The sequence below is a fragment of the Athene noctua genome, chromosome 20, assembly GCF_965140245.1.
Source record: "Athene noctua chromosome 20, bAthNoc1.hap1.1, whole genome shotgun sequence".
Taxonomy (NCBI): domain Eukaryota; kingdom Metazoa; phylum Chordata; class Aves; order Strigiformes; family Strigidae; genus Athene; species Athene noctua.
In genome coordinates this window covers 13,261,062-13,274,586 of record NC_134056.1, presented here as the reverse complement: position 1 = coordinate 13,274,586, position 13,525 = coordinate 13,261,062, and the positions used below count along the sequence as shown (strand labels likewise).

At 42.7% G+C, this 13,525-nt stretch overlaps 2 protein-coding genes across 4 annotated transcripts in view; both read right to left on the bottom strand.

Moving 5' to 3' along the window:
- The window catches only part of LOC141968878 (ankyrin repeat and MYND domain-containing protein 1-like), a 48,710-nt gene extending 47,202 nt beyond the window's left edge, over positions 1-1,508 (bottom strand). Inside the window, exon 1 of the mRNA XM_074924123.1 lies at positions 1,401-1,508. Within this exon, the coding sequence (XP_074780224.1) occupies positions 1,401-1,508 (108 nt within the window). The remainder of the gene's footprint in view (positions 1-1,400) is intronic.
- Positions 1,509-3,216: 1,708 nt separating this feature from the next.
- LOC141968791 (ankyrin repeat and MYND domain-containing protein 1-like) overlaps positions 3,217-13,525 on the bottom strand; it is a 28,555-nt gene continuing 18,246 nt past the window's right edge. For 2 of the 3 annotated variants that reach the window (XM_074923910.1, XM_074923911.1), the window contains 6 exons: positions 11,612-11,743; positions 10,659-10,772; positions 7,689-7,854; positions 6,738-6,804; positions 5,231-5,385; positions 3,217-3,605 (listed from right to left, as the gene is read on the bottom strand). In XM_074923910.1, the coding sequence (XP_074780011.1) occupies positions 3,439-3,605; positions 5,231-5,385; positions 6,738-6,804; positions 7,689-7,854; positions 10,659-10,772; positions 11,612-11,743 (801 nt within the window). In that variant the 3' untranslated portion in view covers positions 3,217-3,438. The remainder of the gene's footprint in view (positions 3,606-5,230; positions 5,386-6,737; positions 6,805-7,688; positions 7,855-10,658; positions 10,773-11,611; positions 11,744-13,525) is intronic. The other variant, XM_074923912.1, reaches the window with a different exon arrangement.

Below are 13,525 nucleotides of genomic sequence, written 5' to 3'. Positions count from 1 at the left end.
AGAGGCGGGGGGGTAGGCAGACATTTAAAAGCCACTTTGTCAATGCGTTTTGCTAGCAACACTTGCTGAAATTATTTGGTTGTGTGGGACAGAACTGCAGGATTGGGGATTTAGCCTGCTCAGCAGCTGCTCGCAGTTTTTGCCCATCAGAGGAGAGATGTGGCCTTTCACAGCTTTCCTCTTCTCTTTCTTCTTCTGGATCTTCGAACTCATTCTCTGCCTGGACTTCACCCCTCATGCACAGAGCCTCTTGATCTCCCGGACTGATCATTTCCAGTACTCTTCCCAGCCCTTAACTGCCAGCAGCTGAGCTGTGCTTTCTTCCCTCATCTGGGAAAACTGCTGCTCAAGTTGACATTTGTATTTCTGTGTAAACAACAAAAACAATAACAAAGGACAAAATTGGCAGTGATGAAATATAATTTTACTTTGCCTAAATCCAGGTCCCGATCCACTGTGTCAGAAGATTGTGTACAGGCCACTTCTTTTCTGCCTTTGACAACAGAACTGTATGAACAATGCATTGGTCACTGCTTTCCCCCAGCGCACCCACACACATTCACCACACACCCACCCACCCCCACACCCCCCCCCCCCCCGGTCCCTTTAAAGACTTCTGAAACTAAATTATCAGCAATATTTACATTCTGCTAAAAATGCAAGATCTTCATCTCTCTTCCATTAGCTCCTAAGGTTGAAGAGCTGCCTCCTCCACAGAACAGAGGGCAAAGCGTGCATCTGAAACACAGAAGGCACTCTGGCTTTTGCCCGAACTCCCTAAGTCACAACTGTGAACTGAACTGTCACAAAGCTGCGAAAATGGTATTTCACCTAAACAGAAACTTGTGGACTACCATGGAAACCTCAAGGCATCTTTATTAAAATGTCCACGCTACCAAATATAAAATAATGTCTTTTTAAGGCATTATACATTCAGGAAAATATTCCTGTGGTGTGCATTTACTATACCGCACCCTGTTGACAAGCTATGGTCACTTCAAACCATACTGTAACCAGGTGCTTTGGTACCATACCTGTTACCAGTTCTGACATTACTGGACAAATCCTGATATCAGTTCTGATATTACCGGACAAAATAGACTTCTTTTCTGAAAGAAACAAATACTGATATTTCATGACCCATAAGTCACTGACCATTACTGAGTTGCTTGGGTGGAGCCTGTGTCAGCCTTGGGGACCCCATCCTAGATAGGGTCCCTCAGCCCCCAGTGCAGGGATCAAAATGGTCCCTCCCTGCAGCCCGTTCTGTGCCCTAGGAGAGGAGCTAGAAGGAACATCATTTTCTCATGGGACCTAAAGGCAGCAGAGATGGACATTGCTGCTTGCCTTCCTGTGGAGTTCTCTCTAGGAAGCCAAATGGCTTCTCCATACAGGCTCACCTGGAAGCTGAAGTCCAGCTTCATAAAGATGGTCCAGACGTGGAAAGGCCCTGGCCTCAAATAGTCCAGCTCCTCTGACTGTGGAGATTGGTACTTAATCCATAACATGACAGTATGCACACAGCATCCTAAGTGAAGTGCAGCCACTGCTCTCCACATCTTTATGGGTTCCCTTCTCTGGACAGATGCCTGTGGAGCCTCCTCTCTTGTCTCCACGCCTCATTGCAGCCACCTGTAGCCAGCCTTCTTTCCCCATGACTTGGGGAGCTAAACAAAGAACTGAAGGTGCCTCAAACTACCACCATGGGGTATTATGGAACACAAACACCTTACAAACAAAGGGAGGTTACATCAGTAGGTACATTAATGATTTACAGTCACCTACAAATTCTCTGAAAGATGATAGAGTTTCACTGGCATCCATGCTAGAAAGAGACAAATAAAAGATTTCTGCTCTTTTCATTCATAACAATCCACCCAAGATTCTTGGAGCTGGACTAGTCAGTCAGCGCAACCGTGCAGATTCATGTCACCAAGCTAGTTAATCAGTTTCTCCTTCTTTGTAAGCATCAGGTTGAACAAAGCACCTCCCTTGACTGGCTCCTCAATCTAGGAGGAATGCTAGGAAGCTGTCATGAACGTACCCCAGAAATGTCCTGGATTTGTTGTGCTCTTCTGTATTGTCTCTCTATAGGATACAAGGGTGCTTAAAGGGCCAGTGAGCACGAGACTTCTTCCAGCTGCTACTTTTTCCTGATCAAGTCTGTACAGATAGCCCCCTCACATTAGCCATGTTGGTCTGCCTGCTAGTCCTGAGCCATAAGCTCTCAACTGGTTCATCGTTCACCTCACCATGTATTCCAGCTGCTCTCACATAAAGGGCAACTCCTGCTCATCACCTTCCCAGCCTGTCCTTCCTGAAGAGTTTGTATGCATCCATTGCAGCACTTCTGTCATGTGAGCTTTCCTACCACATGTCTGTGACCTCAGTGAGATTGTTGCCATGCAAACTTCTGATTCATTCTGTTTGCTCCTCATACTGAGTGCATTAGTGTACAGGCACTTCAGAAAGGTGCAACACAGTCAAGTTGGTTTTCCAAGAAAAGATGAGAGGTTCTCCATGATGTCCTCTCAGCACTTACTGATTTGTGAGTGGGACCCATTCTGCCCCGTTCTGTTGATTTTGAGGACTCTTAACCACATGACTCTGCCCCTTTGCTTGTCAGACCAGTCCACCATTTCCTCACTTAAATGTGATTCGTCATCTCCCTTCTATCTTATTCCTAGTCTCCTCAAGTTGGCCTGCCTATTAGCAAAGATGGCTTTTTACCCCACTTTGTCAGGTGGATTCTACCCCTCCCTATCAGTCCTTGACCCCCCCAAAGTCCTGTGGTTTTAAATCCAAACCATTTTCAGTGACACAGTTGCACAACAAGGTGCTGAACCTCAAGAACCACCTACTCCTCCTTAAGCCTTTCCACTTAGGCAGTAGGATCAAGGAAAAAAACACCTGGGCCTCCCTGTCCACCCCCAGAACCATGTAGTCACTCTCCTGGCAGGATTGTCAGTGACCCTGTGGACTAACATCAAGGGCTAATAGTCTAAGGGCTGAACAGTTCTCAGCAGCCTCTCCCCAGGATCCCAGATCTATAAAGCTCCCATAAAGCAACAAAAATCCCTAGAGAGCAAGTCCGGTTGCCAAATGGGCCCTCTGTTCCCTACATGAGGGAATATTTGTAATGAAGTTTAATAATGGGCCATACTGGGATTTAAAATACATATATACAGTATTAGACCATTAAAACCAACACGAATTGCAAACATTTATTTAAATACATAACTTGTATATACACACACACACTGGTTTTCAATGGCATTATCATACTTGAGCTCATATGTGGTATCTTAGATGTTTGGATTTAGTTTCGCAAAACGTCAAAATAGATCCCTTCTAACCTTAGCAGGAGTGGAATACAAGGCAGAAAGTACAGTGGTATTAAAATTTGTCCACACAGTAGTAGGAGAGATTTGAAACAAGTCAGTCATTCTTCCTGTGATGCTCTCTTCCACCAATGCCAACTTTACTCTTTCTTCCAGCTCTCCTTTGATCTTTTCCTTCTCTTACATTTTCCCCTTTCTTGCCAGTGACATTCTTTTTGCATGCTGCACTGCTTGCATCCAGAGCTGCTTGACCTGTACTCTTCTCTGTGGAAAAAAAAAAAAAAAAGAAGAAAAAAACCAACCACCCATATTTCTTTGATGACCGTCAGTTTCTCTGGAACAATAAACTGGAAGCAGGTACAAGACTTGAGGAAGTTCCTATTTTGGCATTGTTTATCAAACGTGATGTTAACAGACACAACTCTCAGGTACCTGTGGCTACCTACTCACTTACCTATAAACTTCTTAGAAAACAGTGATCACATTATTAGTATGCAAATGATATTTGTTTCTTCTAGTAAACATATCTGAGAATGTATTAATCCTGCAATTAATAATTACTTCAGGTCTCGGTTAAATATTGAGAGATTTGCTGGTAAGGTACAAAATAAATGCTAATCACATCACCCTACAGTGAAAGGCACAGGAATCAGGAAATAGGACAGAGGGCATCAGAGGCTCTCAGAGCAACAGATTGAATTGCTCAAACTGGCCTGAGTTCGGGAATTGTGGGTCCTTTTAAATTACAAACAACCATTGGAGAGAAAAAAGAAAAAAGGGAACAAACAAAAATCTTTCTACCTGAAAATTACCTAGAAAGGAAGACACTACTTAAAAAGAAGTTTGTTTATTTCTGAGAAAAATTCTGTCTACAGGAAGACATTCACACTTACTCTGAATTGAATTAAATTTGGCATTTGCCATACAGGTAAAGGATTACACCACAAAGAAGCAGTAACTTATATAATTACTAGTTAACATTCTAATATTGCCCAGCTGTACCCCTAACATTACAGTTTTAAAGACAAGGTAGTAAAACTCTGTTTTCTAAATTAATGTAATTTTTTTTCATGTTTAAGTCCTTGGTATTACCCATCATTTGTTCTTGTAGTTTGATGTTCTATTCTATTCCATTAGTTAATACTTTGATTCTATTTAGAGCCCATATTGGTAAGCATGTATGCTTGATGTAACTTACCTCCAGTGGGACAGATCCAGCTATCCCCAACAGACAGGGTTTTACATGTAGCCAAATTTAAAAGCCCCATCCCAGGCAACCACCAGCACACAGATCACAGAACTTCAGTGAATACAGCAGCAGCTCTGTATCCATCCTCACATTTGACAGATTTCTCATTCAATCTATGTGAGCATAGTACCATTTTTACCATGCTAGTCTTCCACTGCTGTGTAGCATGTGGTGTGTGTAATGCAGTGTAATGCTGTTTTTATCAGCACAATTGTGGTATCAACAATTCCAGTCAGAAAACTCATTGATTTCTCTTCTAATATACAGATAGACGCAATTAAGAGGAGAGTTTGTAGAGAAAGCTCCACTCTGCCTAGCTTATTAGATCTTTTGTGGTCTTTCAGCCTGGAAAGTTGTCTGTTGATGTTCACAGTAGCTAACAGTCTTACAGAGTATTTCCTTTGCTCTGCGCTCACCTTAAAGATTCTTCTCTCTCAAAACTGGAAGTAAGGACACAGTAGTAGCTCTCAAAGCTGGTGGGTTTACAAAACCCACAGCTATTCAAGTGAATGAGCTGAACCTTTTTATTTAAATTCTTTCAGAACACACATTTTACTGGGCCATTACAAGGAAGACATACCTAGGTCAGTACACATGCACAAACCACTGTACTTTATATAGTAATGACTGTCAGACATACCCAGCAATCCCAAGCATTCCTGCCTATGCTGTTCATTCCAGGATTTACTTCTGCAAGTCTCACTGCAAGTGAAGACTTCATGGCAACGCATACAAGGTGACAGCTGAATACCAACTGAACGTCCACACTGATAGCAGTATTTAAAGAATGGTAGTCTAGAACAGAAGTAGATGTAAAATGAAAGCACATTATTGTTTATTTAGGATTTTCCTCAAGCTGACAGCATGCTTGCAGATCACCATAAAACTAAATTAAAATGGCTATAATATAGAAATATGTTCAACAATAAAGAAACAGGAGACTCTCTAGCTTCTCACAGGAGTCAGTGTGGAATAGACTTCATACCAGCTGCAGAGCCAGTCCCCAGAAAAGCCAAGTGTCCTAGTGAGAAACATGCCCAAGCCTTTACCAAACGGATATCCACATCCTGCTATATGCTGTCACACTGCGTGCTTCAGTGTACTCATGACACTGGGTCTGGAGATGTCCATTTTCAAACTGGCAGGCAGACCTGATTACGTATGGCCAGAGATAACAAAGTCAAGATGTCAGTCTTTAAAAAACCCACACAGAACCCACTGGGATACTGCAGAAACAATCAGGGACACTCATAGGCCACGGAACCACAACAGTTATTCCAAAATTGGAGCATAAAGTGAAGAGTGCTTGGACTAAGGCTTTCAGCGGGACTGGGAAGTAGAACGTTTGATCTAAGTGCAAGCTGGGCTATGTGTTTACATCTTTTAAAACCATTTAAGAAACATTTCCCAAGAGCTACCAAGTTTCACTGAGGTTTCATCCATCTCTGCAAGTCATAGCTGAGATCTGTTTGTAAAATCTTTTTGTGCTACTTCAACCTTCTGGATTTTATTTTTATTTCACTTTACATTCTTCTGGCTATTTCTGCATCTTATGCTATTATTGATCCATCTCAGTTCAACAAAAATGCTACCTCAAAATTTCTGTCTTCAAAAGTGCCCCAGTTCCTGACACCTATGTTAGTTCCCCTTGATTCAAATACTGAGACAAAGTTCAGGAGCCTGTGAATTCCCTGCAGTCGGGAAAACTGATGACAGAATTCAGTATCCTTGAGGTAAGTATTATTTCCATTATTACTCAAACTTTTGTTAATATACAATTCCAAAAATAACATTCAAATTGCACAGGTCTTTCCTTCAATTTCTGAAGAAATGTAAGCTACAAAGTTTGTATGGGCCTATTTCTTAGCATTTGCACAGTACTCGTGTCGTAATTGGTTTAAAACACAAAGACACACTGCTTCGGACAAGATGACTGAATATATGGCAAAGTCTGAAGCTGAAAAGGAGTGATGTGATCAAAGCAGAGAAAAAAGCTAACTGCAGCTGATAAGTCTGGGTAGACTAGAGAGGAAAATTAGAAAGGAGAAAAATGGCAGGGTGACAATAATTATGGTGACAGAAAAAAACAGGGCATAGCATTTTTGATTAAGAACAGTCAATACTTGAATGCAGTAGCTCTGCCCTACCTCACTTCTTCCACACGATGGCTCCCTCCTTTCTTCTTTGAATCACGCCTATGAACGGCTGAATCCACTACATCGACAAAAGGAGGCACGGGGGAAAACAAAAATCAGTATTCTGACTTGAATTAGAACACTAGTCTCAAGATCCACCTTCGTTAAAAGTCTGCTTGGCTCTGTATACTGTATAAAATTTGAAGATACATAATAAAATGCAATTTCCATCAATAAGCTTCAGAAGCCAAGAAAAAAGGTGCCAAGTTGCTATGTCACAGCCAAGAGAAAGAAATCATACAGGTAATTTACTCTTAATTCCTGCTTCTGAAAAGCCACAGAATCACAGGTTATGCTGAACTGCAAAGGTAACAATTTTATGTTCAGAGTTCACTTCCCAAGCATGATACACCTTCTGCCCCGAAGACTGGTATTCAGAGACCTAGATTCTAAGCCTGATTTCACCACACACTTGAGCACTACTGAGGATATAACTCAAATCATCTTAATTTGTATATTCATTGTTGCTACTCTAATAGCAGACGAGCACTGATACAATGGGAGTCTTAGGAAAGGACCTGAGAATAAGTTGCTATAAGGAATAAAAATAGGCTGGATGTGCACAGCCACCATTGCATGCATTCCATTCCCTGCACTAAATGCAAAACAATGTCAAGGTTCTCCTCAATCACTGCTTAACACGTGGTAACAGATCTTGTACAGGGATTTACCAGGAAGCAGCTGATAGGCACTAAACTCGTATTTAGATTTTCTCTTTCAGATTTTTTTGTTCATTCTCTTTATTGTTTGTAGAACCCCTGTATCTCCTTACCAAATATGTAGGAGCAGTTTTTATTAGGAGTTACCTTTCCAGACAGCACCACTGGAATTACAACAGTTAATTCCCCTTCACACCAGGTGATGCTACCCTTAATCTCAAACTACTCTTAGGCTTAAACTAACATTTTTTGGATCTTCTCAGCTCTTCTCGATCCCACTCCTTCTCTTTCAGGATGACACGCTCACGGAGCTTTGCTGTAATGTGTTCCAGCAGCGATCGGCGTGTTTGAAAAACTTCCTGCTCAGATGCTGACAGTACGTGGTATGGTGTGTGAGCAATTCTTCTGTCCTGCAACATACCATGAGTTAATGTATGAGAACACTAACACACAAGTGTTTCAGATTTAAAGCCAACCCATTCCAAATGCACAGCATCACCCCTGCTGGATCCTGGCTTGGAGCTCAGTCTGTGATACAAGGCACAGGACATGTCCAGGTTAGATGTTCCAGTTGTTCCAATTATCAGTCTGGTGAGTATTCAACAAGTTAACAAAACCAATTTTCAAATGTTTCTTCAGGGGGGAATTGTAGAATAGTTTGGGTTGGGAGGGACCTGTAAAGGTCATCTAGTCCAACCCTCCTGCAATGAGCAGGGACACCTTCAACTAGACCAGGTTGCTCAGAGCCCTGCCCAGTCTGACCTTGAATGTTTCCAGGGAGGGGACATCTACCACCTCTCTGGGCAACCTGTGCCAGCCTTTCACCGCCCTCATTGTAAAAAATACCTTCTTTATATCTAGTCTGAATCTACCCCCTTTTAGTTTAAAACCATCACCCCCTGTCTTATGGCAACAGGCCCTACTAAAACGTCTGTCCTCAGCTTTCCTGTAGCCCCTCTGAGTACTGGAAGGCTGCTCTAAGGTCTCCCCGGAGCTTCCTCTGTTCAGGCTGAACACCCCCAGCTCCCCCAGCCTGTCCTCACAGAGAGCTGTTCCACCCCTCTGACCATGTTTGTGGCCTCCTCTGGACCCGCTCGAGCAGGTCCTTGTCTTTCCTGTGCTGGGGGCCCCAGAGCTGGCCACAGCACTGCAGGGGGGTCTCATGAGGCAGAGGAGAGGGCAGAATCCCCTCCCTGGACCTGCTGGCCACACAGCTCTTGATGCAGCCCAGGGTACAGCTGGTTTTCTGGGCTGCGAGCACACATTGCCAGGTCATGTCCAGCTTTTCATCCACCAAGTCCTTCTCCACAGGGCTGCTCTCAATCCCTTTACTCTCAGCCTGCATTAGTACTGGGGGCTTGTTTTGCCAGTTATTAGGCCTAGCATAAAGGACACAGCCAGCATAAAGATGAACCAATAACCAAATGGTATTTGATACAAAAGGGTCAGTACATGGGTAAGCTCTGGGGGTACAAACAAGTCAGATTATACATAATTGACATCAATCCCACTGACCCCAACAACAACACTGCACGACCAACAATAGGTGGAATAAATGGTGAAATGCAGTTTCCCATAGAAGGGACAGGAGACAACCAAGTCAACAAACCAAACACATAAGACCAAGGAAGCCACATCCTGAATCTCTACACAGCCCGCGTTTAGAAAGGCCAGACCTGACTGGAGCCCAGTCCCAGGGAGGCGGGAGGTCCTTCCCCAACAGGGAACTCTGCACAGGGCATCCCCCTCACACACAGACACTGCCCCTCCTGCAAGGGGTCCCGGCTGTTATCCCTCCGTGGGACCCCTGACCTTGGGTTACTCAATGCAGACCCCTGGGGCTCCTTTACCCAACGGCTCTGTCTGCCAGGCCAGAGCACCCTGGAGGGAAGCCTAAAGGCAAACTCACCCCCCTTGGGGAAGGGCTGTGGGAATCACCCATATGTCAACCTTCATTTGGGGCTTGGGGTTGAAACCCCAGCATTTCAGGGCTGTCCTGATACTGGTGCAGGACCTTGTGCTTGGAAGCTGTCCTCATCTTGCAGACTCTCTCCCAGCACTTCTGGAAGCACCAAGAAGTTTCTTGGAAATGAAAAAAACAGCTAGAGGGCACTGCTTGTCCACTATCATGTTCCTCAGTTCCCCATACTGCTTCCCTGTAGGGAGTGCCAGCAAGGAGAGTACAGAGAAAAGTCCAGAGTAAGGCAGGAAAGTAAGTAAGGTACCTGGAGTATAGTAATCAAGTTTGACCTGTGATTACAGCTATAAACTGCTTAATTTGTTTTTCTGTTTGAGGATCAGCTGCAATTGCAAGCAAATAAATCACAACTTAATGTCTACATAGAATATTAGTGTGGGATGCAATAACCCTCATCAGCTCTAAGCAGGCTGCTCCATGAACAAGGTGCACCACTACTTCTGTTCTTTTCAGAAGAACTATTGTTTATATTCCAGAGATACACAATCTGCTTATCATGTAAGTTTTCTTGTTAATAAGGCTATATAAAAAAAAAATCTTACATTACTTCTAATTAGAACTGTCACAAAATCCCAGGCCTTTTAGAAGTTTTTCTAAACAAATATATGCAGAAAAAAAAAAAAATCAGGCAGAAATTTGTTATATTTCACAGTAAGATTCTTTTTATAAGGGATTAATAAATGATTAAAGACTACTTTAGTAAATCCATGTATTTGTTTAGTAAATACATATTTTAGTTGGTTTATATACAATACATAATATACATTATAAATATATTAATGTATGTTTTATTTAAATTTATATTGTATTTAGGAAATCCATTGTTTTAAAGGTTGATCAATAATGTCCAATCATAGCTTACAACACATCTAAAATTACCATAATATATAACCTGTAATAATTTCTCCTGATTTGACTGAAGCCTTATGGAAACACATATTAATTTTGGTTTGAATGCCTTGGTTTAAGATGAACTCTTTACAATCCGGCTATGATTGGAACCTTACTATAATATGTGACAGCAAAGATTGCCTTCACAGGCAAAACTATTAGAGGTGTTCAGACTTTAAGTGATTAATGTTTCATTTAGTGCTGAACTGAGTCTCACAACAAATGGAGGGAAAACGCAGATTTCCATGAAAGTTTCTGAAGAAGGCCCTAGAAAATTCATAAGAACACAACAGGCCATGTATTTGAATGGATGCAGATACACAGATATGGGAAGTGAAGTCATACCTGATAATATTTATAATAGGCATAGTCAACAGCTGTTCCCACAGCTTTTCTCTGTCCTTCCCTAAGAGTGACTGGTGCAAGGATATCTGCGCCACATTCAAGCAGCTTATCAACCTGCAGAAATCAAATCATTACACATACAAGCAAAAAGAAAACCTTCCCAGAAAATTGCATTCACACCACAGCTAGAGAGACAGGACTGAGCATCAGAGCTTAACCTCTATTTGTGAGACTGTCTTGTCCACCAAACCATACATTTCTTCTGCCCCTTTAGAGGTGATGATGAATTGTCAAATCCAAATGCACTGCATAAGTAAAGCCTTCTTGCAGCCAACTGCTATTTGTTTCTGGATATTTCAATATTGCAGTAACAAATGAAGCAGGGACAACTAGTGAGGGTGGGGGCAGAACAGAACCCAGCTCGGGAAATTGCTCCCAGAGCCCTCAGCTACAGCCTTCTTCACCTCCACTCTGAATGAGATCAGCCCTGTGCTCCCTGGCTTGAGGAGAAAAACTCCAGTTTTCACATTTCACAAAAATTCTGCCATTGACCTCATCACAGATGAGAAAGTGCGCTTGTCACAAGTGGTACTGACCACTTTACAATAACAACCAAACACAACGCATCTCCCTTCCCTGCTTGTGTTTATAAACATAACAGATTTGACAGGGCTGTGGCCACTACAACCATCCCATTTGACTTCAATGTAATTTTTCCTCTTCTACACAAAGAGATTATCATCCTCTTTACTCAAACATGAAAATTAATTTCCCTACAAAACCCCTGTTTCTCAGGACAGAAACAAACAGCTTTTAGAATAGACATGAATTAACTGTTCTGGAAAAAAAAAAATCAGCTTACCCATTAAACAGAAAGGGGACTCAATGCACCTGACAAAACCCACTGTTTTTCTTAAATTAAAAAAACAACAGACAGCCAGATGTTATCTCACCAAAGCAATCCTTTGTGCTGTTGTTCTCTGCTGTTCATACACTGTACTGACAGCTGCACAGAGGGCGCTTCTTACTGCTCCACTTAACGGCAGATTTGGGTCAGCCCCATGTTTGAGGAGTTCAACCACTGCCTGCAAATGTGCGTACACAAATGTGATAAATTAGTGACTGGAGAAGCCATTATTGACTGTTCTACAGCAGGAAAGTGGGAGCCTAGCCAGATCAGTCAAGACCCTAAAGCTTTACAGTATTTACCACAGCACACTTGGAGTATCTGCTAGTATTTGTCACAGTTTCAGCTGCACACAAAAATTTAGTCCATTGGACAGTAGTTTTCACTTTGTTTAGCATGAATCATAATGTCACCATGGAATACTCGACCAAACAACAGTATCAAAGACATGAGAGGGTAGCTTTAAAAATCACCTGGTCTGATTCATAAGGTGTATTTTTAAAAAAAATGTTTTACCACAAAGATAAGGATTGGTTGTTGATCAGTTACAGCCTGTTAGATCATGACTTCAACAGACATTAGCCTCTGAGAAGGTGGGAGAAGCAGTAGAAGATGCTGGATATAGGATTTTCCATATCATTCAACATCATAAAATTTAAATTTTTTTGTGTTGCAAAACCCCGCTTTTGCCCAGTAAAATACCAAAACTGTCTTTAAAATTATGAAGACAGTGTAAGGATAAAGGTTCAGGTTTGAACACTTGATACTGAATCTGTTTAATTTTGTATACAGTTGTAGGCACTTCTATTATAATCCCTTCCATAGTGCACACTCTAGCTCCATATTATACTGCATCCAGGGTTTTTTTATAATTCTTACCATCAATGGCTACACTTTTGTCTTACAGCCAGAAGCAAGTCTTTTGGTGTTTGGTTGGCTTGCTCCAGGTAGGGAGGCAGCCTGTAAGAGAACTGAATGTTCTTGTGATTCATAAAATGAACACAGTTCTCCAAATGTTAGTCCTTTCTGAGTCCCACACAAACATTTCCGGCAACCTCATACTATTGTCCTTTAGTACTCCTCTAGTTCAGGTCATGAAACATTCATAGGTTTGAAATAAAAGTAACAACATTATTATTTTCACTAGTGTAAGGAGAGGCGCTCAGAAGACCTCGCGATGTACAGGAAGAATAGGGAACCAATCAAACACGCCACAGAAGAATGTTACCAAGACACAGCCACGCTTAAGGTGGATCCCTTTAAGGAGCATATATAAAGCAATTGCACAGCTAGTAAGTTGAACAAGTAGCAACCATCATATTGGTGTCTGTGCTTTTGTTCCCACAAAGGTTTTAACCTCCTGCAAGGGTTAGCTGTGATCTGAGAGCCACATTTCTGTGGATTGGCAGGTAGGAAAAGACAGCTAATGCCTTACCACAACAAATGGTGACCCTGACGTGAGGGCAGTGGTGATTTCGGTGTGCGGACCGGTGGCGGTCGGCGGCACACGGCAGGAGGTGACGGAGCTCCACGCAGGACGGGAGACTCCACGGCACGCCATGGAGGCCAAATCAAGGTACTTAAAACATGGGGAATGCAAAGTAAGACTTCCATGAAGTCGAGCGCTTTAAGAGCTATGCTACAAAGATTATTAAAGCTTGGCGATGGATTGCATGAAGTCAGAGCTCTGGCCTCTAATAAAAGCTGATTTAACAGAGCAGGCAAAATTGGGAAAACCAGAGCACTTGATGACTTGGGATAGGGCAAATGCATTGATGAAAGCCACCCAAGCCGAACAATATCCATCTAAGGATGCACATCAGGGACTGCAACGTTTCTCAGAGGAGACTACTGAGACGGAGGAGTCCGCGGGGTCCAGCAGCGGTCGGGGCGCGCAGTATGGAGATGGCAACGGCGGCCCGGGGCCTCCCCGAGCCCCCCGCGCCGCGGAGCAGCCGCC